The sequence below is a fragment of the Drosophila santomea genome, chromosome 2L (genome assembly GCF_016746245.2).
Source record: "Drosophila santomea strain STO CAGO 1482 chromosome 2L, Prin_Dsan_1.1, whole genome shotgun sequence".
Taxonomy (NCBI): domain Eukaryota; kingdom Metazoa; phylum Arthropoda; class Insecta; order Diptera; family Drosophilidae; genus Drosophila; species Drosophila santomea.
In genome coordinates, this window is record NC_053016.2 from 11,735,043 (window position 1) to 11,760,563 (window position 25,521).

Consider the following 25,521-nt stretch of genomic DNA (forward strand, 5'->3'; position numbering starts at 1 on the left):
TATACATATTCTCGAGCCATATCCTTATGTTTATCAGTTTCAAGCCTAACTGCATGATCGGATTTAGGACACTATATCATATAGCTGCCAATGAAATAATTAGGAAATAATTTGGAAACCATTTACCTTGTTTGCTCTTATTATTAGTATGTTATATTTCGGTAAGCACCAGTTTTTTTGACAATATATAATTTCGGTTTTCATTTGATTGGCCATCGGATCAGTCGGATTTTGCAATGTCTGCGTCCTAGGATTGTTTGGCCAACTCCCTTGCGAACTTCTTGAGCAATCGCAGTTGTTCCACGATGCTGCTACTGGCGGTTCCACCAATCGCATTGTATTGTTCGACATTGTTGGAGTAACCCGCCACCGCAACGATATCCGATCCAAAGAGAGGACTGAATGTCTGGAGCTCTCCCAGCGGCAGATCGGTGATGTCCTCACCTCGCTTCTCCGCCTCCGAAACCACGCGACCGATAATGTGGTGCGCCTGGCGGAATGGAACGCCCTTCTTCACCAGATAGTAGGCCTAAAGAAAGATAATGTTTGTAATGTATTTTATGCAATTTTAGTTGAGAATCTCTTTAGGCGCACTTACCCAGTCAGTGGCCAGCATGTCCGTGCTAAGTGCCGCCTCCATCGATTCCGGCTTCAGCTGCATTGTCTGCAGGACACCATCGGTAACCTCGAGCACTTGGGTCAGTTTGTCGAAGGACTGGAAGCAGAACTGCTTGTCGTACTGCAAGTCCTTGTTGTAGGTGGACGGAGTGCCCTTGATGGTCATCATTATGCCCGTCAGATTGGCGGTGATCACTCCGGCCATGCCGCGAATCAGCTCCAGGCTGTCCGGATTTCTTTTCTGGGGCATCAGGCTGCTGCCACTGGAGAAGCCATCGGCCAGTTTGATGAAGTCGAACTCCTTGGTGCTGTAGATGATCAAATCCTCCGCCAAGCGCGACAGATGGAGGCTCACCAGAGAGCAGCAGTAGATGAAGTCAACTAAGAGAATAAACAATCAACAAATCTAATAAAAGTATATACGACATCCATAGAAGTCAATTATCAGTGTACGATGTTCCTATTAAAAATATATCAAAGCCTAAAGTTAATTTAAAAGTTGCATTGCGGCGCTGTTTATAATTATACAAAATTTGAAATAAAACATGCTGTTTTGTGGGAAAAAACCCACAAGCCGAGAAGCGCAATCAAGTTTTCTATTTTTGTTTAATCTGAGCAATTATACCAGCCACACCTATCAGTCTCTCCCCTTAATAATCAAAAGTGGAGCGATACGGCGATAAGAAATCAATCGAACCAAAATCCATTATCATCGACTTTGAAATGACTTAAGTGGGCGATTCTCCGCCAGACTCACCCACAAAATCTCGATCTCCCACGGCGTGCATGCTGTTGGCTGTGACGCCCGAGAATCCCAGTCTCTCGGCCAGCCACAAACGATCGATGGCGAGGGGATTGCCCGCCAGAGCGCCGCTTCCCAGGGGCAGGACATTGGCCCGATCCCGGAGCTCCACCAGCCGCTGGCCATCTTCCCGGAGGGCAAAGGCGTGCGAGAGCAGCCAGTGGGAGAACTGAACGGTCTGGGCTCGCTGCAGATGCGTGTATCCTGGCATGAGGATGCCCAGGTGGAGTTCCGCCTGCCGGGTGGCCGTTTCGATGATGCGACTCAGGCGGCCCAAGGTCTCACGAATGGCCTTGCGAAGCCAGAGCTTCATGTCCGTGACCACCTGGTCGTTTCTGCTTCTGCCCGTGTGCAGCCGCTGGCCCAGATGGAGCGCCTCTGCATACGCCTTGCTGGCATCCAGATCGTCCGCATAGAGGCGGCAATCGTAGGGCAGGCTGTTGTTGAGCGACTGGAGGGCCTCATGCGGCCCCTCGCTGAACCGTCCGCCCCACATCTTATAGCTGCTCTCGGGGATCTGTGTCATGGTGGATCCGACTGGCGCAACAGTTGTTTGACTACTGGGGCTGTGCCGGTTGCTCTGCAGCCAAGCTCGTAAATACAGTACTTTATTGTGTCGTAGAGCCCATCTTATCTTTAAAAATAAAATCGCTCATTTTTAAATGGTTGGGGCACGCCGAAAGCGAGATTCTCTCAGTGTTAACAGTAGGTTCAAACAAATGTGGTAATAAATAACAATAGTAAAAGAAGTCTAAGAATACCAAAGTTTGTGAATAGATGGTTTGGAGTCAAAAGCAATTCGTTTACGTCTATTTGCCAACTAATAACATGTAGTAAGTTTAACAAAATTATAAAATCTAAGTCAATACGGAGTTTACATTTTTCTTCACAGTTCAAAGCAATATGACCACTGTTCCCTGCTCTCTCGTACAACATGTACTATAATTCTTCTGCCCGCTGTTATATGATTTTCTATTTATAATTGCCTTGGGCTAAAAAGAGACATATAGCCGCTTATCAACCAAGATTAAAATCGCTGGAGTGTGTGTAGCCTCTGACGCTTGTTGCCGCATAAAGCTCAGATAGTTTGGTTGTGATGACGGCGACGATGACACCAGCTTTTAGGAGGACAGATCCTCTAGGAAAAGCTTATTCAGTTCACAGCACAGTCGATGCAGTGGCAGCCCCATGACACAGTAAAAGTCCCCATCGATCCGGTGGATGAGCGCTCCCCCAGGTCCTTGGACACCATAAGCACCAGCTTTATCTCTGTAATTTGAAAGTTACAATATTGCTAATAATATCTTCTATGGAAGCTGCTTACAGAGGATCTCCGGAGTCCACATAGCTTTGAATTTGTTCCGGCAGCAGGTCACCAAAGTATACGTCCGCCGTGTCCGTAAACTTGCGAATGCCGTTGGCATGTTTCAGCACAACGCCGCTGAAAACGCGGTTGGAGGTTCCAGAGAGACTGCAAGACCATTTAAAAGCAATTATACCAAAATCTTAGTAGATGTAGGCACTCCTACAACTGCCTGATATACAAATTATTGTATAACCTTCAGACATTGTATGTATAACCTAGGGAGAGGGCATTACTTGGTCAGCATGCGTACAGCATCCGCAGGATCCTTGGGTTTTCCATAGATCTCCTTTCCCAAGGTCACCATCGTATCTGCGGCTATGACAATTAGGTTTTTGCAGTCCCCCGCGGAGCTCAATCTGGTGTACACCTCCTCGGCTTTTCCCAGAGCAGTGGCTTCTATATAATCCGAGAACTCTTTGAAATCCTCCAGGTTCAAATTCTCCTCAAAAGTCGATGGACACAATTCTGCATTGAGGCCCTTAAATGTGAAAATGGTGAAAATGAGTTATGCCTTGAATTGGATTTCGATTTCTGGTGTTGCCTACCAACATCTTGACCAGTTCCTGTCGCCGTGGAGAGCCGCTGGCCAAGACAATGCGATAGTTCCCCAATAAGTGCTTAATTGGCGCCAACATTATTACTAATTTTTATTTACAAACAAAACATGTGTTAAAGAGATGGCAGGCGAACCGATAACTGATAGCTGAACCGATTGTTCACACATACCAAGTAGCTGAGACACACACCGATATCAATAGTCTCACCATTTGAATCGATAGAACAAAGTTGCAGTGCATTGCAAATTTAAAATTTAAAATTTTGGCGGTTACACCCGAAAAATAGTTACGTGAAATTCATTTACACATCAACAAGAGAAATAACATCCGTTGTAATACATTTGCATTTTATTCAATACATGTAGAGGATTAAGATCTATAATACGTAATAATCTCAATCACAAAAGAGATTAAATATACAACTACATATGTATAAGACTTAATGGCCAACTTAGTGACGGAAAACCAGAATGCAATAGTAAATGCGCCCTATTAGTGATGACTTTATACGGTTATAATTACAACCTAGATTTAATTACAAACTACAGTAAAGTAACTAAATTATACCTAGTTTTGGTATTTGTACAAAAGGAGAGAGCTCTGCAATAGAGCCCAAAACGAAACCTTTCGGGATGTGGATAAATGGACCGACGACATAAAGTTGATTAATGGAAGTGGTAATGGCATTGCTAGGATAGCTTGCAGCGATTCATCATGTAGGATTACACAATTATCTATTCATATATACAAAAGCTATATGTACATTGAAGAGTCTACCCGTGTGTCTCTATTATTGCGTCTTTGTCTCGGCGGATCTCTTGGAGACCCCATCACTCGTACTTTCCGTCACTTGCTCCTTAATCTCCGGCATCAGTTCGCCCACGGCCAGCTTATTGGGCAATGCTTCGGGTGTGTTTATGATGCCGTACGGTCTCAGATGGTAGATCAGATAGTCCAGCACATACATTTGATTGGGAGAGACGTAGTGGAAGGATATGGCATTGTCCGAGCAGCAGTCGAGACCCTGAAATCAAAAGTGTTAGTTTTAACGAATGTAATGAGATATTTTTTAACTGATTCTGGTCTTACCTCATCCGTCTTGTAAAAGATGTACTGCCAGTACCAGAACTTCTTGTCCGTGTGCGATGGAATCAAATGGTGCTCCGGAACAAATGGAAAGAAGCGACCCCGACCATTTGAGTCTCGCGAGTCCCCAGCGAGCACGTTTACATTCTGCAGGCATTTGCCAATCTCGACGTCCTCGGCACCCGAGTTGTCCGCCTTGCACAGCTTCGGATTGGGCAGGGCTTCGACCACAAAGCGACGCACAGCCTCTCGGCTGAGGACGTATCCGGCACCGCCGGACATGTACCCTTGCTTCACGTACGGCTTGAACTTGCAGCCGAAGTAGACTGGAGTTTCCGGATTGTACGGATACAGCATGTACCGCATGTTCTCCACTATCGTGTACGTGTCATCGTCCGCCTTGAGGAACCAGTCGGCGTCGTTGATGTGGTGCTCGTAGATGTACTTGTACGCCTCTTTCGTCTTGCCCCACAGGTTGTTGCGACCCTCGCCCACGGGCAGAGCCACTGCGTCCAGCTCGTCGTCCTTGGCGGAGCTCATGAAGATCAGCTTGTTGCACCGCTTGCCCCAGGTGCGCTTCACGTGGCGCGCCTTCTTCTGATGATTGCTCGGATTAGTCATGATCCAGCAGAGCACCCGCACCTCGCTATACAGTCGCTCCGCAATGGTCGAGTTCTCGTGCACGTGCTCGTGTCCACCCACGTCCTGTTCCGGCCCGGACATCTCCATCATGTCGTGGCTGTGATGGGCATCGTTCACGTCGCCGTGCCGATGGCCATCGTATGGCATAAACTCACTCCGCTCCGGCGTGGAGTAGACGAACAGCTCCGCCAGGCAGAAGCCCACGATCAGGCCCACGATGAGGGACACAAATGAGCGCTTGTTTGAGCGTCCTGCGGAAAATGCAGGCTGTATTAATGCGGATGTTCATTCTTAATGACATTAGCATTTCTTTAACGCTGAGTTCTTAAGTTTTTTAAGGTTTTATAAGAGCATGCCTTTAAGATGGCTTCAAACTTAATGCAAGAAAATTTAAACTGAGGATACATATTTGAAATGTCTCTTGAATTCAATAAAAGCTACTGCATTGCAGTATTACTCACCTTCGTTGAGTATGGACCTTCCCAGCAAACTGTTGGCAGTCATTTGGCTTTAGTTTGATTTTACTGGCTTGAGGATGGAAGGATCTTTGAGGAGCCTTTTCTGAGGACTGGCAGCTTCTTTGGTTGCGTTTCTTCGGCTGGGGAACTTGGTGAGGCTTCTCCTTACATTTTCTGCAATAAAGTCGGTCAAATTCCCATTAAATTAGCCACGTGTGTGTATTTTTAGAATAAATCGTTGCGTTTTTCGGCTCGCATCTGCACTCGGTCATTTGTGTCAACTATCTGAGCATGGAGCTGGTTGTTTCTCCGCCCGGTTAACTCGAACTGTGTTAATCTCATGCAAAACGTGACAATTGCCGCCGCTCGGAGTTGCATTCTGCAAGTGCGGCGACGTTGCTGATAAATATTTATTTCAGAAAACATTTTAATATTTCTATATTTGCTCTTTTTGAGTTTTGCACGTGTCTGCGCGTTTTTTCCTTCCGAGATAACTGCAATACGTTGCCTTTTTGCCCTCAATGGTAAACATTGCAAAAAAAGCCAGAAAAATCAAGAAAAATAAAGAGTCTGCGCAAAGAATATTTTGCTATTTTCGAGTTTGTGTCATAAAACTAGCGGACAACATGGAGAATCTCATGGGATTTTGGACACCAAGTATTTGACTATTTTGTGGCAAAGTGCAAATAGAAACGCAATTACACTTTTGACACCGTAATAAAGTTAGTTTTTTTCGTCATGGGTTTCTTTTAGTTTCACAGTTTTGTTTACTCGTAGTTAGGAATGAGCTAAACGAGCACTAAACCAATATAATTGAATGCTTTTTGTTGGTGTCGTTGAACTAGTCACACAATTAGTGATAATTGCATAATTGATGTTAATTAATAAACTATATTTCAACTAGAATTCACTGGTTTGAATGAACTATGTTTAAATGGTTTTAGAAGTGCACATTAACCCCTAAGAATGACTTCATTCACTGACCAAAAATAAACTTTATTGAAGAATAATTAGTTGCAGTCGTCACATTTGTTAAAACCATTAAATCTTTGGTTTGAGCACGAAAATCTCTTTGTTTCGACTCGACTCGTCTTGTCGCAGTCATTGTTTAGTGACTCTCTTGTTTAGCACTTACTTAATAATTTTGTTTGTGTGGATAAAACAATAATATTGGTAGTAATACTAGCAGGTGTATGCAAACCAGCTGCGCCAGTAAATCAAACTTGACTGCAGTTCTGGACCCGAACAAGTTGGCACTTGGTTTATAAATGTGGGTAGAGCACCGAAATGCAGATGGTTTTTAAGCAATTTACAATTACATTTTCCGCCATTTTCGCCGCTTTGTTCTCTTTTCAATTATTGCAGTTGTTTTCACTTATCAGTAAAATAGAAGTAAAACAAGTAAAGGGCCTTGCAAATGCATTTATGTACATCTGTACATACATATGTAGATATTCATATGGTGGCATGGGCAGTTTGGTAATTGATTTTTGGTGAATCACATGGGCTTGTCCATTATCAAGGACGGGTCTTATCATTCTCCACACTACCTGGACTTATCAGCAACATATTATTAGTGGTTATCACCAACATGCATTGCAGATTACTTCGGCTAATAACATTTTCTGGGTCAATTTCCGTTGCCTCTATATAATTTCGGACTAATAGACCATTTGCGGGACTATATAGATGGAAACATACTTCAAGTGCCCATGGTGGTAATAAAATAATTATCTTGAGATAGTATCTAAATGCTGTACACGACTTATTAATAGTTTAAAGAAAACAAAGGTTGTTTTGAATCTAGATGTATAGGATTCTTTTCATATCCGGGTATTGTACTTGAATATACTGTACATGACTTATTAATAGTTTAAAGAAATCAAAGGTGGTATTGAATCTAGATGTATAGAATTCTTTTCATATCCGGGTCTGGTTCCCTTTATCTGAGAGATTACTGTATGTTTGAATGCCTGGCGTAATTTTTGTTTGATCAGTTGGTGGCTCTTTGAACTCGATATTTCGTTTTGACTTTATTTCTCATTTGGAACCCTGTCATCAAAGTGTAAAGTGTGATAAAAATGACATCGTCTCGGACTAAGCTGCCTTGGTCCTCCAGCCAGGGTCTGCAGAGTTTATAAATTCAACAAAAGACAGTTTACTAAAATATGATGCGTTTTCTAGTGCCGCCCAGTCAAGTGATTCTGACCATTTTCCTGTGCTTAGCCATCTTTTTTGGCCTGGTTAAGCTCGTCGCCATCCCGCTGCGCATCGATGACTTTGACAGCTTCAGACCAAATCTCACTGAGGATGTGCAGTCACCAGATACCAGGTCAAGGATTTGGAAAATCTGAGATAGACCCCTGAGCCCGGCCAGCAATCATCTACGTTCTGTGGCAATGTGGGAATGCGATGCCAGGTTGTGTGGGTGGCACATCGGAGACCAAAGCTTGGTGCTGCGCTTTGCAATTGCAATTGTAATTGCAAATTAATTAAATTTAAGCATGAACAACATGTCAGACGGCCCTAACGCCGTTCAAATCCAATTTACGATGGCAATTAAACGCAATTTAACAGCGTATTTGCTTATCATTGTAGTCTACTGAGCAGATTCGAACGCTTTTTGAACGTCCGATTTGCGTGGAGTGAATAACAAACAAAAGTTTGCGAGTTTGCGAATCGCGGCAAATATTGTGTCTACAAATGTTCTAATATTAGATCCATTGCCAATCCAAAACTATTCCCATGCAGTGCAGCGGCCAATTGAAAAATTACTAGACGAGCAAAAAAGAAAATTATATAATCACATGTTGTTCGGTAGCACGAATATGAACGTGTGTATAATTCATCCAGCAATTCTGGCCTAGCAATTCTATTTTAGTGATCTATTTAATATCCATGGTGATTAGCTTTATTCGTGCAATTACGTTTTCGAGTAGTTATCTTTGAAAATTCGGATTTTGTGGCGCACTCAGATAACGCCAAAGATAATAAAACATTATAACACCAGACTGTCTCGTAAAAAAGGTAGCTTGCAAAGATAATAGCAACATAATATATTTTGTGACATTGTAAAGCTTAAGAAATTCTCAAAATGAATGTGTGTAGAACCCTTGACATAAAATGTTTTCCTCACCGTAACTTAAATAGATAAGAGCAACTATGTTTTCCCTAAAAGTCAACCTATGTAGTTTAAATGGTTACTAACTATATATAATTTTAAGTTCCGAAGCTACTTTAAAGAGCCACATTCAAATATGTTAAATACAATTGATTTCTAAACTAATTAAGCGAAAGCGCGTAATGGAGCATCTGTTAATAGAATTTAAGCTAAACTAAATTTATTATTATGTCATTCAGGTAATAGAGTGTTTTTTTTGCTGTCCTATACTCAGACTAGCGTGACAGTTTATTCATCGTACTTCAACAAATGAAAACAGAAAGACCAGTAACCAAAACCAAAACCGAAACCGAAACCAAACCAATTGTACAATTGTTTTGTTTGGCCGCTGTTCATCTGCGGTCAATAAAATCAGCCACGCTCTGCGATCCCGCAAATATTTAAATTCAGTAATTGTATTTTATTTTTGGGACCCTCTACTAAATATTCCCGTTCTTTATAGTTATCGTTTTATGTCAACTCACTTTCAGTAGCTTCCTTTTCTGATAAGCAATACAGTAAGGACTGACACAATGGAACCAGAGTGGTTTATCAAAGTGGAAGCTATCAGGCATAAAACAGAAACATGGCATTCGTATTTAAAACTTAGTTTCTTTGTTTATTCATTGCAATTCATGATGATTTATATACGGAAATCATACTATGATTCATTTAAAGAACGAACACTAGTTGATATCCCATTAGAAAACAAACTGATTACAGTATTAATAAACTCTTTAAAATTCCATTCCTTAAAACTTGTTCTACCGTATGGAGTAGAGAGCTTATCTACAAGTGTTCTCAAGTAACTATTATTTTCTGTCCCAATTAACAATATCTATTACTCTGTTCAATGGATAAGAAGAAACGTCGGAATCGGAGTTCTTAATTAAATATTGATTGAAAGGCTTTGCTGATAGATAATTGATTGCTGATTAATGAATAGGTATTGGTCTATTCACGTCAATCTTATGTGCCACCTTTTGGAGTCCATTGAACATTGTTCTATAGTAAGGCCCGCAGGGCACAGCTGATTTAAGGTTATTGGGTTAGTCCATTCAAATTCAAATTCAAAATCCGATTTCTGCAGTTACGAATTTACATACATTTGCGATGAAATACACCCAAACCAAGTATAATGCATTAAAAAACTATTTGAACTCGCATTGTATAGTTTTAAAAATAATGTTTTTGGAATAATTTAGAGTTAGCTTTGAAGGCATTCATAATCAAAGCAATAAATTGATGATAGGGTTACATGCATGCAGAGCAATGTTAACATAGAACATTAACATATAACATATTATCATTGTAACATCCCATATGCTGTAAATACTGTTCATTATGTTGATGTCAGACGGTAATGGTAATGGCGATAAAGTAATACTCTTTTTCCACTTGACACAGGAAGAACATATGTATGCTTGTAGTGCAAATTGCAGCTTCCATTATCAGTTGAATTTGAATGGTAATCAGTAGGTGCAATCTGCATACGAATTGTCCCCACAACAATAACAACAGGAGACTAATCAGAGAGCAGCGGCGAGAAGTACAAATACAAATGCAAGCAGAATGACATGTGCTGCTCTCAGTCGAGAGCACAAAAGAGAGGGAGAAAGTGACGCCCACTGGAACCACAAATAAATTAAAGTAAATGCGTTTCGGCTGCAGTTAATTCACCCCCCGGATGCAGAAGAGTGCAGGGGGAAGCAGAGAGTGCATGGCAAGGCATAACGGAAATGACAACTGAAGAGAGCCGGAGAGCGAGAGACCGAAGTGCAGCTGTTTGGGAATGTCAATGCATTAATAGTGACAACAACAGCCACCAGGATAAGACACCACGATTTTGAAACCCACTTCTCGCCTCTTTATCAACCACATATTGCTTCTTTTTAGCGAGTTTTTAAATATATTTCAGACCAACGACCCTCGCACAGATAACATGTTAGAGTTGATTGTGCCGCCTTTACTGACTCAAATACTCCTAAAATAGCACATTACATTTTAACAACAAATTTAATAAATTCTTTTTTGGTCCCTTATAATTTGAACTCAATGTATAAATTCGATATTTAGGAACTGGCATAGGATCAGATTTCACTATTAAATTAGGAACAGTTGGAAAGATATTTGTTGGGAGTTAAGATCCTTAGTGGTCACTGAAACTGTCATGGTTTTTTTGAACTGTTCCCAGTTCTTTTCACTGGGCTTATATGAACATCCTGCAGCAAAGGGGCTATGAAAGTGTGAGAGGCCGGACTGGAAGAAGGGCCGTCAGCGGCGATTCTTCCTTCCACTTCCTTCTAGTCAATTTCAGTTGCCATTCCAATCCATCCAGTTGGAAACCAATATACATATGTACAAATGTATGTATATTCTCGTGCGTTACTTGCCGTAACAGTGACTTAAACTTGTCTGTTCTTATTGTTTTGTTTTTGTTCACTCTTCACCTTCGTTTGGTCTTCACTGGCACGTTGTTCTGGCACCCAATGTACATACATATGAACATCATATGCACAATTGTATATAATATTTATTGCGCTTTCTGTTTTGGCACAAAACGCTATTTCTGCTTTTTTTGCTGACCGAGTGGTTTGGCGTTCAGGTGAATTCCGCACGCGTTTCATTTCAGTTAGTTTTTAAATCACCGTTTTCCGCGTCGCCCATTTACTTACGAATTGATTTTTCCTCACGCGTTTCTCCATCGCAGGACGCTCCCAAAAAGCTTTTAATTTCGCGATGAGTACGTTTTATTGACTATTGCATTCACGTTTTGCACATTCGCTTAATTGCTGTGTTAGTCGAGGCACTCAAAATATTTAATTAAAATTATTTTCCGCGCCCTTTCCTTGATTTTCGACAAGCGCATCAGAGAAGCGAGCGAACGCGCCGGACAAACAAAAACAACTGCCGCGAATTCTAAAACTGAGCACGAACAAGAGCGAGAAGAGAGTACACAGGCAAAAACAAGTTCATAGTTGCAAATCAAAAAATTATATTATTTCCATCGAACTTTAAACAAGATAGATAGATATCTTTGCTTTCTAGTGAAAATTTAACGAAATCAAATTTTATAATAAATATTATCTTATGCGTTATTTATAATATCAGTTTCCAATAAATAGTTGTAACTATTTAACATTTAATTAGGCAATAGTTTAATAAATAGCTTTAATTACCCCAGAAGAATTAGTTATTTGTTTTTACCTGTGTAGCCAACAGAAAGCTCTCTCTCAGCTCTCTCGCTCTTCTTTTAGTGACAGTGTGTTGAAAAGGGGGTGGAAACCGGTACCGGCTTTCTATGAAGAGCGAGAGTGATGATTTGGAAATTATACGAAAACTTAAATTAAACCTACAGATTCTAATTATATACATAGTTTGTATGTATAATTGATGTGAGATTTGATTTTTACTTTGATAAGGCTTATCTCTCTTATTACTCGCTACTATTCACCCTATATCGCGCAAAACAGCTGTTGGAAACTATGTATGTTAAGGGTTTGTATTTGGGGTGATTTTAGGACTTGCTATCTCTTAAAATGAAATAAATTGCGTGAGTCCGCTCTTTCGAATATTCATTCATGTTGTGTATTTTGGTTATAGAACTGTCTCAAAGAAAGTTTTAAAAATATAATATATGTGCATTCAAAATTGTGAAGCTTTGTAACCTACATACAACAACGCTACAACGCTATAAAATTTAAAAGCAAGAAATTTGTTGCATCGTATGTTCGTGACAAATTGGAGAAATTGCTTTCTAAGTGAGTAATAATTGACCTTTCCAAAATCATGTTAATTGCTTCGATTAGACTGTATGTAAACAAGTTATGTATACTCGATAACTCGTTAAAATACGTCTTTGTTTGATCCGTTATCTTTATTAACAACCGGCTGAGATGCTAAAGACTTCTAATACTTCATTTTCGAAACCTGAACCTAGACTACTTAAAAATTTATTAAAGATATTGCATGACGTCAGTCCTAAGTAATGAATACATAATAAGTATTTTAAAACTCAGAAATTAAAATTATTGCAATTAGTGACGAATGCCTTGGATAAATATTTATCGATATGGGACTGGCTAATGACTTCACATAACTTTTTGCAATCGATCACTTCAGATAAGATAGTATTTCTTTTTCACATCCAACAGACAACTCTGATAAGGCCAAATTTGATCATTTAATTAGTGAGAAACGAATGAACGTTCGCCCCAGCAGTAGTTTTAAAACGCAACAGTGGAGTTCCTTGACCATCAGATAGTAGCTGGATAGTATCTACTCATTTCTCAATTGGAGGATGTGCGTAGGAGTAACATCAACATTTTTAGGCAAATAGTTAGGAATTGGCAAAAAAACCAAAAAATATTATTTGTATAATAATTATTAATTATATAATTATTTAATTATCTGATATACATTTTCAACGAATCTAGTAAACCCTTTTACCTTACAAGTAAGAGGCATAAAAATGGTTGACAAATTTTGTATTTTTACTGTAATCCTACATATTATCTACACAATACACGGTGTAGATCTTTTAGGGTAGGAACCATAGATTTATAGCAATCAGCTTTATTTCGCTGACGCTCCCACTGATCTGCTAAATTTGAAAAGGTTTTTTTTTCCCATTTTCTAAAATACACTTTATTGCTTAATTCTGTTTATACAATTTTATTGATTTCTTTCTTACTTACTCTAATGAAACTATGTTAATCGGATAATCCAAGGCACTTTGTTTACGCTGCTCAATTGAGTGAATAAACCGAAAGACTAGAAAGTGAACGAAACCATTTTTTAATGACAATGTTATTCTCCCTCATTTTTTATGTCAACTGCAGGCATGTGTACATTAATTGGATGCAAATATTTGCATTACTCCCGTGGCCAAATTAGGAAACGAGTCACACGCAAAACGATCGGCAAATTAGCTTTGAATGCCAGACTTGTGTGTGAATTAATCGAAAATAACTAGAATCAACAAAATTGTTTTCTGTCTTGAAACTGGAGCCAGTGGAAAATATTTGGCGGCAGCGTTAAAATGCAGGCTTTGAGTATAAAATTAAAAATTACTACGCATATGTACAATTCATTTCATATTTATTAAAGAACTAATGGAAATTACCTTAAAACTCAAATCACTAATACAAATTCAACAAAAGCGATTAAACTAATTCATTTCAAATGAGTACATAAGAATTGTCTTTAAAATGTGTTCAACGTAAAGATTTTAAAGTAAACAAAAAGATCAAAGTCGTTTGTAAAATGAGAGTTATTGATTACGTTGATAAGTACTAAAGTTCTTTCTTAAAATTACATCGTATCTACAATTATTTGTACACAATATACAATTTATATATATATATTTTTCCTTACATTTCTATTTTAATCTGTAGATCTTAAAATGCTGGCGTCTTAGGCTACATTGACATTAAAAGCTACGAATATTGGTAACGAATTGTTCAGACTGTTCATTTCGTGTGTATAAACGATATGGAATATTCTATGGCTACTTTAAAAGCTCTCGTCTTGGGGCCGGCCATAACGTTGATACACTCACAAGCAAGTATATCACCCGGTAGTTACCTCACCATAAATATCACAATAGTATTATTTATAATATTGGATCAAGAGGACTACAGGAAGGAGCAGCAGAGGATCAGGACCAGCACCGTAATGGGAAAGATGGCGTATATCTCGCTGCGCGGATGACAGGTGGAGATCAGGTTGGTTATATCGTCCGCCTCGTGCTCAATACCATCCCGAGTGGGAACCTCCACCACCACAATCTCGTCCGAAAGGAAACTGATGTTGAACGTGCAATTTGTGGTATTCAGACAGCTCTGCGAATCGCTCATGTTCGAGTACTGATACGTCGGCTTGTAAATATCGAATATGGCATGGATCTCGTTTTGCACGTGATCGTTGTCGCTGTAGAATATGTAATAGTAGTACCCATCCTCGATGACGTTGTGCACCACCATCGCACTCTTGTTGGGCGAAGGGTCCATTATGTGGGGATTTGAGCACTCATTATATGGCCTAAAGAACTCCTGCAGCAGAATCATTCCATCGAAACAGACACGTAGTCCAGTCTCAAAGCTGGACACCGAATTCGACTCGTCGGTTTCTGTAAAATTCATGGCATTTCCTCCGTGTATGGGCTTTCTATCGTAGACATTCTCCCTCTTTGATCTTTTATAAAGCGTATCGTACAGATCCTGTCTCTGCTGATTCCTATGGGATGATAATCCCCTATTGTGTCTTTTGAGACGTTCCCGATGAGGCTCACTTTCCGCACTATGATGGGTCTTACTTGAATTCTGATCTGCAACATCTTCGTATTGTATGTGATTTCGACTGGTTTCTTCGTTTGTGATATTCGAACTCGGACTTTGTTGATGGACAGTACTCTTATGATGATGTGCGGAAGAATTGGAGCTGTGCTCGTGGTGATTCAATATGTGTTCCGTGTGATGTGATCCTTGCAAATCTGTTATAGCATGCACATCGTGTTCACCACGATGAATTGTGCCTTTTTTCAGTTTTTTTCTGATCAACTTAGGTTGTATAGTACTGTTTGGCTTTACAGATATGTTCAACTGCGGCTGTAGAACATCGTCAGTCAAATCCTCTCCACCGTGATTCTCGTGCTCGATAAGGATATCTTGGTTGCCCTTCTCTTCCGTGATCTCCACATTGTCTTCGAAGAACACCTGCACATCCTCGTGTCCTTTGGCATAATTGGGTCCAAACTTGTTCTTATTGTGATCGGTTAGACCGCAAAGATTGAGCTCCCTTTGACCATGGATGATCAGGATGCTGGATCCATCGTAGCGGGAGCAGAACTTCACACGCACCTTGGCGCCTTTCAGCAAGAAGAAGCCCCAGTATTCGAGGGTATCGTCCGGCAGTGTCATAGACTTCTTCAGCCTAATGTGTTTGCGATTCGTCGCAATCTCCGGCTTATTACGTAGTTGAAAAGCGTTGAAATTGGAGCTCATGCGCAGTGTGTGTTTGGAGCAAAAGATCGACGAGATTCCTGCCCGAATCTCAATGATATCGGACTCCGCCATGGGATAAATGACGTCGGCAAACACCGACTTTCGCAAGTGCAGCGGCATAATGATAAGGATGGCCGGCAGTATCACAATCATTAGGCAGAAAATCAGCACCCTTTTCACGCCGTGCATTTTGCGGGTTTCTGCAAATAAGAATGGAGAAAAGATAAAGATTACAATCTGGAGATAAATAAATGGGTTTTTTCATATATATTTTTATATGGCCTGACGGGGCACCTTCAAAGTGATATTCCGTTAGCGGCTGCATCCTGGCGGCTTAAAGTTTTCCCTGACTGTGAAATAGTTTTCCTGCGACCACGTCTGACTGCCAGCCAGGTTTGTTGTACACTGTCTGATTGCGCGATTATCAAATTAGTCTGGGCCACTGGAACCGGCATGTTTTCACGCCTCCCCTTCTTGCGATCTAGTAGGTTCAACTGAGTATTTGTGAGAGGCGAGATTGTATCAACAGTCCAACACGATTGTTGATATTGGCCGAGTGTATAACTAAGCTATTCACAAGATTCAATTGGCAGACTCAGATCGATGGCCAGCCAAGTGACAGTCGATGTTTGATCGATGTTTAGCGACCCGCGACTCTGGATCATTCCCCACAATTACTAGGCTTTGCGGAAAAAGATTTGCTTATCGCGGTTAACAAGCAAAAATTTAGACCAGGAGCGGTCTTGTTTTCTAGGGTGGTAAAATCATAATAGTTTTATTCATTATATAAATGTTAAAAGTAATCTGTTTGCTGGTGAATCCTTGTTGTAAATCTAATTCATTAAGTTTGAGTCAAGATAGGAAGAAATTAGGTATACTTTATATGATCTACAGACATGTACCCTATTTAGCTTTAATTACTCTGCGATCACATGATTACGAATAGTTTTTGGTACCTTATCAGGCGCGTTAGCTAATTACCGCCCGCCTATTGATGCCAACTGTGATAAGCCCTGTTTTGCCTTCACAAAATGATCTTAATATTAGTCAGGTCTTATCGACGTCAGCGCGTTGTGTTCAGGAATAAATAAATGTATATAAGCCATACCTATGTGACATAAATATAGTATTTATGGCATACACGATTAATGCTTCTTTGTCACGTTTTTGTCGAGTGCTTTTTGAACCCGACTGAAATGTGAAATGTGCTTCGAGATAAAAACAGTATCATAAACACATTTTGCTGCTCGCCAGCTTATCAACGATTCATGTGAATAACTTTAGGAGAGAATAAAGAACCAATAAAAAAAACTTCAGATGCGAATAATACGGCACGTTAATTAGCAAAGCTAAAAAAGCATATATAACACAACATTGGATGATACATTAAAATAGCACAGAGAAATATTAAATCAATCAATAATTTAAATTCATATATTTTTTTTTTAATAAAATCTCAGTAATCGAGTTAAGAAGTGTGAGGAACTTGATTTGATACACTTTTTCTGCCCTACTTTTCGAAGACTTGTTATCAGCAATAATATTTACAGCCTTGGTCTAAAACAATTTAACAAGGCATTTATTAAGTTGAATTTCTTTCTTTCTATTTTTGTATACAATTGCTTCGTTTTCATTTTTTCCTTTGTCAGGTTTTCCCGGGTGTTTCCCATGACAACGGCACACATACGTACGTACATATGTATGTACGTACATACATATGTATGTATGTGGCATAAAAAAATGGTATAGGTCGTGTATTATTTGTATATTATTATGCTTTATATTTTTTTTTGCATTTCTGGCACTGTTGACATTTGTTTCCGTGGCTGAGGTGCCAAGCTGTCTTCATTAAACAAATTTAACTTTTTAATAAATTTTATAATTTGCTTTTTTGGTTTTAAGTTTTTTTTGTAACAATGGTTTTGCAAGTGTGTTTCTTAGCACATTTCTTTGTCTTCAGTGTATCGTGAAAATCCTTGAAATAACCGTAGCCGGTTTTTATCCGGTTTTGAAAATGATTTGTAGCCGCGACGGAAATAGGCATTGAAATGCAAAACACCTGTGGAAATGTTATTCTTGTTTGTTTATTTAAGCGTGGCACTTACATTCTGTATCTTTCCTATGGTTGTTCTATATCTTTGGGATGCGACAAATGCGATTTGATTTGTGAATTTCACATGTAGTTGTCGATTTCGTCTTCTATTCGTTTGTTTGGTTTGCTATTTGTCGTTTAACAAAGTAGCTCAAGTGAGCACATATCCAAAATTAGAAGAATGCATTCGGTTAAATAATTTATAAGTCCGAGTACTGCGAAACACACGTGCCGCTTCCCATGATTATTATCAGAAGCAACTGACTGTTCAAGCGGTTTTATGTTTTTGTATTTTGACACACATTTTAATCAACAATTTTCTCTATCTCGCTCAAACGCTTATCGCGACACTCTCTCTATTTTTCACTCTTTTATTAACACTTTGTTTCCGCATATCTGTGTTTGTTTTTGAGACACATCGAGGAATATTTATAAATAAAGGGCTACTTTTATTGTCCCCTCTCGCACAATTAGGCTTTTTTTCCCCATTTTCCAAATGCTTAAATATTTATCCAGCATTATTATTACGAAATTTTCATCAGACTGGACAGGGGAACAACAAAACGCTTCAATTCACTACAAAGCAACCCAACGAATGAGACGGGAAACTGCTTCAGTGGAAATTTTAACCCCAAAGAAATGTCGCCGCTCTATGCGCTCTTTGTTTTAAGGGTGCACTGTAAAAAACGCGACTTTAAATCACTGATATTAGCATTTACCATATACACAATGAAAATCAACAAATTTTGAATTCGACTAAAATTTGTTTTTATGTATCCGTAAAATCAAATTAGTTTTAAAGCTTGTTTAAAATTTTATGATTATGTTGTTTTTATTGTCAGTATTGTAATCTTAGGAACATTTCTTTATTATGTTTATTTTTTAATAGAAATTAAATTTCTGTATTATTTTGACTAAGGTTGTAATAAAGATTTTATTCCTCATTTTAAAAAATGGCGGCCTTTATTATAATTTTATATTAGTATAAAAAACGTCAAAGTAAAGAATTGACAAACATTTTTTAAAGTGTTTGCTCTCGCTCTCTCGTGGGTTATTGTGTGTGAGAAAAAGAGAAATCTGCTACTCGGGAAATGAGAAGTGAAGTTGGCTGCGATGAAATTTGGGTTGAGAACTGGCTAACGGCGGGAATTTACGATTGTGACGAATACAAATTTGAATTGTAATAGTCTATATTTTCAAGTAGTTTCAGAAAATTGAGGAAAATCAAGTAACGAGGGATTAAAACTAATTTTATTTGGTTAGCACTTAAAAACAAATTCACTTGGGTTGCAACAAACATAAGGGAAATAAAAAGATATAATGGTATAAAAATAAGAGAACTAAAATATTTTAGCATATACGTACAAAAATACCATTTTCAAATTTAAAATTGAATGAAAGATTAACTTGTATCCAATTTCCCCCAGTACTTACTATGCAAATCCGGCATTGAGTAATAGAAATCCGTGTGATAGTAATGCAATTGTGCAGGACTTACTGAGGTAGTCCTGTTGAACATCTTTTTGTTGGCCATGCTAGATAATAAATTAAATTTCTTTAAAAAACTTAAATGGAAGACAGAACTGAACCGACGGCTGCGAATTATCGCAGCGAACTAATGAAATGAGTATAATCCAAATCGGGACAGAGCCAACTGTGGACAGTGTTTGGGATAACGATGACGCTTAGTCCAAACAGACGTCGCACAGTGGTTCACTAAAGGAAAAAGCAAACAAATTGGATGAGTTTACTGACTTTAGGTTCTTAAAAACCATAATTCATAGTTGTAATCAAAAAATTATGTGTTCTGCTTACATTCTAATAAAAGTTTGTATAAATTTCTAAGAAAAAAATATATATTATTTTAATAAGAAAAAATTAAATATAAAAATCAAAAAAAAAACTTTAACTGAGCCACTGTGCTTTGGGGGTGCCTGTCCTCATCTGAACTGATACTGATAGCCGTCGGCCTATTATCATAATGAATTAGTAAACAATGTTAATAAGTAGACAGAACACAGCCTTTCAAATGATAAGCGACTAATCATGAAGCAGAAGCCCTGGCTTTGAACCTGGACACAAGTATCAATTTATCTGACGATTTGACAAATTGATTGGATATTTAATATGTGACCCATCACCATTCCCACAGTAACAAGAATTAGGTAAGTGCTTTAATTTCCGCTTTGCAAACTAATGGCTGGTATGCTGCTATATCTCAAATTATTACCTATTACCTTTGTCGTTTACAAAGATAAAACAAGAGAGAACGCTACCCTTTACTCAGCTAGGGGGAGTGCCCAAAATTTCCATTTCCATTTCTTATAGCAATTCTCTAGAAATAGGCAAGAAAAATAATAAAATGCCAAAATATCTCGACGTTCATACGGACAGACAGACGGACGGGCATGGCCAGGTCGACTCGTCTATTGATCCTGATTAAAGTATTAATATATATACTGGATATAGATATATACAGGATCTATCTGTTACATACTTTTCAACGAATCTAGCTACTCTTTTACTCTACGAGTAACGGGTATAATTATTTCTTGACGCAACCCCTTAGTATACCCGACTTGAAAGTTCTAGACAGCAAATAAATTAGGGATTTACGGCCAGATAATCTTATCTACTGCAAATTATTTTATTGTAAGGGTGGAAAGTTTTGCATCGCAAATGCAGGCTGACTTCAACATTTTTTGATATCTGGTTGTAAATTTTAGAAATGGTTAAATAGCAAGTACATTAATATGTTATCTATTGTGATTAACCCTCGTTTCGATAGGCTACTATGTCCTGGACCTTGTATATTGTGGTTAACGTTATCATTAAATTTAGTATGGTTATGGCATTTTCTTTGTTTGGACAATATAAATATGACTGCTCCGGTTGGTGGCTGGCAGCTGGGAGCTGTTAAGATAATGCACCAAGAATTTTGCAGCATAATCATAAATATTGTTTGAACTCAGTAACTGATGGGCTTGATTGCGTAAGCAAGATGTATCTGAGGTTGTTTTTATCAAGTTTTACCTGGAAAGGTAAAAGTGAGATAACACCTTTTATTACGTTGAATTTCGGATGGCATCAAGTGCTTAACCTTGTATTGTTCAAATCACTTGGACTATTTCCAGAATGAATGGTAATAAGATTCAGATGTTAGCTTCACGCGATGGATATGTCAGTCACAAAGATTGTTCCTGAACTTGTTAAAAAACTTAGTGCATAAGTTTTACACTGAGATGAATTCAATGTTCTGTTCGCTTTCTCGCATCTCTGGTAGTTCATATAAACTATCATCTATTTTATTTTTATTCCGGACTACATTTTTAAGCTCTTGAATGCTGTGTTGTTCCATTAGTTTACTTTCCTTCTGTTTTTCCACATTTCCCTTAGCGGTAACTGAAATTTCCTCGAGAATACGACTCTTGCATATACAAAACTTTCTGCCTCGTAATCTTCGCATGCAACTCGAGTCATTTTGAAAGTGATTCAATCGGTTGATGGACTCTACATTTATATATTCCAGTTCTTGGCGCTGGTGATTGTAGCGAGTAGTTGTGGAAAATTCTGCGTTTTTTGGGGTGGCTGTGAAATATACTCTATAGGTGCTGCCACTTGATAACTTTCTGTCCTTTCGTTGCATCATCATTTTGACTGATTTAAGAGTTAGATTGTGGCACAGGTTCTGCAAGTTGTGATGGTAAAGGAATTGATTTATGCTGCGCACGAGTAGCTTTCCCAAAGACACTTGTTTTATTTGATTGGTGTTAAGCAACTTGTAGTTATCACAAGGACAGTTGGATTCTCTTATTCCGGCATCTGGACAGGTTCGATTCTCGGGAACCGGAGCAAAAAGTGTCTGACAAGTGGGGCAATCCACCAGTTTGTCCACCGCTCGAGGCCAACGTTCTCCCAGTTCCAGGAGGTGTTGCAGTGTGAGATGAAGATCGTATGGGGAAGTAAGACGTTTACTATTGATCTTTAAGGCTTGAACTATTTCAGGACGCAGTGCTCTATACCAGGGTGGTAACCAAATGTACAAGATGGGTAAACTTTTCGCAAGAATGTTCCTTTTCGTTTCTTTTACAGACGACCCAGGATAGCTGAATAGAACGACAATTGACTGGGCAAGAATACCCATTTTCTTGAATTTCTTCACTTTATCCAACAGTACAGTTTGTATTTTGTCATTATCATAGGATTTATGGGGTATTCTGCTCTCAAAGAAAATTCCGAATAATGGTCGGGATGAATTAGAATGTCGTTTTAAAAATTCCTCACAGTAGTCGTATCGTCCATCAATGCAGCTTTGGCCATTCTTCTGCTCCAGAATATGCCGAGCGTAAAAGTCAATGGGGCCTTCAAAAAACCCATACTTATCCGAGTTGAACATTGTCAGATCGGACATTCCATCGCCATAGGCGGTTATGTAGCCCTTCTTCTTAAAACGCTTCCATATCAGCGGAACAGTTGTAAGGCATCCAATTCCACTCGAGTTGCATTTAAGATTCATCAAAGTGTGAGCACTGTATCCAGTCAGTACAGCCATTAAATTGGACTTGGTTTTCTCACCAACTTCTGTGTATCCGTCCATCTTGAACCAGCCCTGCATTTTAAGATGGAAATTGCGATGAAAGTTGACCTGTGAAATGCCATCGATTCCAATCACTATAACACTCGGTCTACGGTGCCAGGAATTAAGGGGTGCATATTTTTGACGTGGCTGGACTAATGCAAAAGTATCTGATTGTAGATCCTCTGCCAGTTCATTTCGACAGGCTGCTCTTATACCCTCCACCGTTCGGGGAACAATATAGCCATTCCAAAAATTAACTTCGTCACCAAGGCTATTTAGAAATTTATATCAAATTACAAGACTTTCACCCAATAAATAGCATACATACACAACAGTAAAGTTTATCCTTCTGATCTCACGATAACTGCAATTGTATCCAATCAAGTTGGGGGAGTTTCTTTCCATAGACCTGAGTTTCAGCTGGGCCACAGAATCATTTACATATAATACATATTGCTGGATTTTCTTGTCGAAATCAAGCTTTATTAAAGTCTCTTTGGAACAGACCTTGTCATGTGTTATATTCCTTTTTTTATTATTTACTGGTTTTATGATGTATGGAATATGGCACTCTGATGTCTTGATATGGTGTTTATGATGGACTTGAATAGATTGTAAGTTTCGAAGAACTGGATGCCTTTTTGTGCTTATAGACAAATGGCTTTGTAGGAATAAGAGTATCAACAAAATCAGCGTCCTACTAAGTTCCATGTTAACTCCTAACTGAACTAAAAATTTTTTAACGTTTTTCTTCCCAGTTGGTTTAAATAGGATAAAAAATAAAAACCCACCGTGAAATTAATTTCTTCTCGGTAGCCTAGTCAGGTTTTAAAAGTAATTGAAAATATTAGTTAGCTGACATATTTACAATGACGCGGTCTATTTCATACTCATTTAAAAGACTTATCGTGAGTTTTCTGGCTGTAACCTTAATATGTCTGTGGAGCATGAGTTCCTCAAAATTTGATGAAAAGCTTAGGACTAGTGTTCGGGAATCTCAGGTAGTAAAAAAAATCTTTTATGTCAAATCCGGAAAGTGTGAGATGCGTTATGTGGATCCCTTTAATGCGGAGTTCTTGAAAATCAATCACCCGAAAGAATTTATACCGTGCACCAATGAAAGTGATCTTGTTTCCGCACACTACGATAAAATATTGAATCAATATGTGCTTCACATAAATGAGGAAGTGCTTCATGAGCTGTCCGAGTCAAAAACGAATGACTTTGCTTGCTTTTATCAGAAAATTATTTATGGCCAATCAGCGGATCATTACGTCGGGTAATGGAAGTAAATCATGCGAAGCAGGGTTTTCTATAAAATTTTCACTTTTTTAAATACAGGAAAGGTAGAAGAACCAAAATCATTCAGAACTATCGGGTGCCCTTGGATGTCGATGGCATGCTGGTTGAGTGCAGAACCGCTGACAAAATAAGAGTCCTTCAAAGAGATGCTTTTGTGTTTGTGCAATACAAGGATCCTTCACAAAAAGCAAAGCGAGATAAAAAGGCCAGTGTAATTATGTACGGCATAGATACCGTCTCAAGGACCAATCTTCGTCGAATGATGCCCATGGTACACGAGTTCCTCAAGTCTCCAGGATGGTACGAAATGATGGGCTACAATAAGGTCATTAAATGCATTTTATTGAAACTGTCTTCTATTGATAAAAAGCTTTTTTAAAAACTCCGAATTTAGGTGGCTGATAATTCCTTTCCGAACATATTCGCTATGCTAACTGGATTTTCCCCCGAGTCGGCCGAATCACGAATTTGTAATACGGATGTTGATGGATGTTTGGATAAAATACCCTTCATATGGAAGGAGTTCAAGAAAGACGGTTATTTAACGGCCTATGCCGAAGATGAGGAGCACTCAAATACCTTCAACTATGCAAAGCCAGGCTTTGCCGTGAAGCCCACAGATTATTATTTTCGTCCATTTCTAACCGCCCTGGAAAATGAGACATCGATCCAATATTGCCCTGGTTGCCTAATGAAATATTGTCTGGGTCGTCGACTTGCCAGCAGCTACATCTTCGATTACTGCCGCCAGTTTATGCAACGATTCGTTGCCAAACGCCCCATCTGGGGCATGTTTTGGACAAACCACTACAGCCACGATGATTTGTTTATGCTTTCGGCCATGCAACACAAGATCCTCGAAGATCTGCTTGGTTTTGAAAAGGATGGGGCCTTCGAGCATACCATAATGATATTCTTCTCGGATCACGGAGCCCGTTTCGGTCCCCTTATGTATACGAAAGAAGCGTTTCTAGAGGAGCGGCTGCCCATGATGTTCATTTACTTGCCGCCCTGGTTCCGAATAAAATATCCCCACTATGTGGAGGCTCTGGCCCAGAATCAGAATCGGTTGAGTTCCAACTTTGACCTGTACAATACCTTGAAACACATTATAAACATTGAAGGATCAGTAGAGCACACCAAACGCTCCTACGACTGCCCTCAGTGTCAGTCGCTTTTTTATCCACTGCCAGAGAATCGAAGCTGTTCGGAGGCTGGCATAGCGGAGGCTTACTGTACGTGCCACAACTACGAGGAAGTCCAGGAGGACCAAGAGACTTGGCGCATGGCCGATCTGGTGGTTGATCGCATGAACAAATACCTTCACCATCATAATCTGCAGAATCTTTGTAGTAATCTAACCCTGAGGGTAGTGAACAACACCGAAGTAAGAATACTCGACATGGATAAAAATCTAGTGAAGGGAATGCGACACTACCATACAAAATTTCAAGTTCATCAAAATTTGGCTGAGTTCTTTGCCACCATTCTCTACGATAAGGAGACAGAAGAGCTCCAGATAAATGTGGAGCTCATCAGTCGAACTAATATGTATGGTACCGATTCAGAGTGCGTTAACAATAAGAATCAGAAGTTATATTGCGTTTGCTTGTCAAAGCTACGCGCTATAATAAAGTAAACATAAACTTGAAGTTCAGTAAAACAAACTAATAGGCTATATTCATTACTTCAGAATGGAAGTTGTGTTGAAAAAAGCTATTGCCACACTTACACTAATAATAAAAAGTAAACATTTAATTTCATCGTCGATAAATATTAATCTCTATTTATTCGTTTTCACTCTATTCACGTTGTTTATCGATTGCGGTCTCCGAGAGCAGCTCGAAGTCAGTTG

General features: G+C 39.1%; 7 protein-coding genes across 11 annotated transcripts; 2 read left to right on the forward strand and 5 right to left on the reverse strand.

Moving 5' to 3' along the window:
• Nucleotides 1-104: 104 nt before the first annotated feature.
• LOC120454850 (argininosuccinate lyase) lies at nucleotides 105-1,991 on the reverse strand. Its single transcript, XM_039640369.2, has 3 exons — nucleotides 1,376-1,991; nucleotides 599-999; nucleotides 105-529 (listed from the first exon to the last, which is right to left on the reverse strand). Exons 1-3 carry the CDS (start codon nucleotides 1,944-1,946, stop codon nucleotides 248-250), a joined length of 1,254 nt encoding a protein of 417 aa, XP_039496303.1. The 5' UTR covers nucleotides 1,947-1,991; the 3' UTR covers nucleotides 105-247.
• A 203-nt stretch (nucleotides 1,992-2,194) lies between these two features.
• On the reverse strand, nucleotides 2,195-3,472 carry LOC120454861 (dTTP/UTP pyrophosphatase). The gene is made up of 4 exons (XM_039640407.1): nucleotides 3,332-3,472; nucleotides 3,020-3,264; nucleotides 2,745-2,891; nucleotides 2,195-2,689 (listed from the first exon to the last, which is right to left on the reverse strand). The coding sequence occupies exons 1-4, from the start codon at nucleotides 3,419-3,421 to the stop codon at nucleotides 2,542-2,544; spliced, it is 630 nt and encodes a 209-aa protein (XP_039496341.1). The 5' UTR covers nucleotides 3,422-3,472; the 3' UTR covers nucleotides 2,195-2,541.
• A 284-nt stretch (nucleotides 3,473-3,756) lies between these two features.
• On the reverse strand, nucleotides 3,757-11,596 carry LOC120457841 (glycoprotein-N-acetylgalactosamine 3-beta-galactosyltransferase 1). Of its 3 annotated transcripts, none has more exons than XM_039645369.2 (4): nucleotides 11,140-11,289; nucleotides 5,533-5,703; nucleotides 4,433-5,322; nucleotides 3,757-4,367 (listed from the first exon to the last, which is right to left on the reverse strand). In XM_039645369.2, exons 2-4 carry the CDS (start codon nucleotides 5,573-5,575, stop codon nucleotides 4,134-4,136), a joined length of 1,167 nt encoding a protein of 388 aa, XP_039501303.1. In that variant the 5' UTR covers nucleotides 5,576-5,703; nucleotides 11,140-11,289; the 3' UTR covers nucleotides 3,757-4,133. The 3 variants fall into 3 exon arrangements, with proteins under 3 accessions (XP_039501303.1, XP_039501296.1, XP_039501287.1); XM_039645362.2 differs by lacking the exon at nucleotides 11,140-11,289 and adding an exon at nucleotides 6,665-6,801; XM_039645353.2 differs by lacking the exon at nucleotides 11,140-11,289 and adding an exon at nucleotides 11,365-11,596 and having other exon boundaries at nucleotides 3,758-4,367.
• On the forward strand, nucleotides 7,271-9,781 carry LOC120457856. Its single transcript, XM_039645374.2, has 2 exons — nucleotides 7,271-7,653; nucleotides 7,714-9,781. Exons 1-2 carry the CDS (start codon nucleotides 7,611-7,613, stop codon nucleotides 7,881-7,883), a joined length of 213 nt encoding a protein of 70 aa, XP_039501308.1. The 5' UTR covers nucleotides 7,271-7,610; the 3' UTR covers nucleotides 7,884-9,781.
• A 2,319-nt stretch (nucleotides 11,597-13,915) lies between the features above and the next one.
• Nucleotides 13,916-19,389, reverse strand: LOC120456637. Of its 3 annotated transcripts, none has more exons than XM_039643563.2 (2): nucleotides 19,220-19,389; nucleotides 13,916-15,893 (listed from the first exon to the last, which is right to left on the reverse strand). In XM_039643563.2, the coding sequence occupies exons 1-2, from the start codon at nucleotides 19,317-19,319 to the stop codon at nucleotides 14,326-14,328; spliced, it is 1,668 nt and encodes a 555-aa protein (XP_039499497.1). In that variant the 5' UTR covers nucleotides 19,320-19,389; the 3' UTR covers nucleotides 13,916-14,325. The 3 variants fall into 3 exon arrangements, with proteins under 3 accessions (XP_039499497.1, XP_039499514.1, XP_039499505.1); XM_039643580.2 differs by lacking the exon at nucleotides 19,220-19,389 and adding an exon at nucleotides 17,799-18,374 and having other exon boundaries at nucleotides 13,917-15,893; XM_039643571.2 differs by lacking the exon at nucleotides 19,220-19,389 and adding an exon at nucleotides 15,988-16,115 and having other exon boundaries at nucleotides 13,917-15,893.
• Nucleotides 19,390-20,408: 1,019 nt separating this feature from the next.
• On the reverse strand, nucleotides 20,409-23,255 carry LOC120454900. Its single transcript, XM_039640584.2, has 3 exons — nucleotides 23,156-23,255; nucleotides 22,693-23,087; nucleotides 20,409-22,635 (listed from the first exon to the last, which is right to left on the reverse strand). Exons 2-3 carry the CDS (start codon nucleotides 23,073-23,075, stop codon nucleotides 21,018-21,020), a joined length of 2,001 nt encoding a protein of 666 aa, XP_039496518.1. The 5' UTR covers nucleotides 23,076-23,087; nucleotides 23,156-23,255; the 3' UTR covers nucleotides 20,409-21,017.
• Nucleotides 23,138-25,425, forward strand: LOC120454908. The gene is made up of 3 exons (XM_039640598.2): nucleotides 23,138-23,643; nucleotides 23,706-23,991; nucleotides 24,061-25,425. The coding sequence occupies exons 1-3, from the start codon at nucleotides 23,234-23,236 to the stop codon at nucleotides 25,303-25,305; spliced, it is 1,941 nt and encodes a 646-aa protein (XP_039496532.1). The 5' UTR covers nucleotides 23,138-23,233; the 3' UTR covers nucleotides 25,306-25,425.
• Nucleotides 25,426-25,521: the final 96 nt, after the last annotated feature.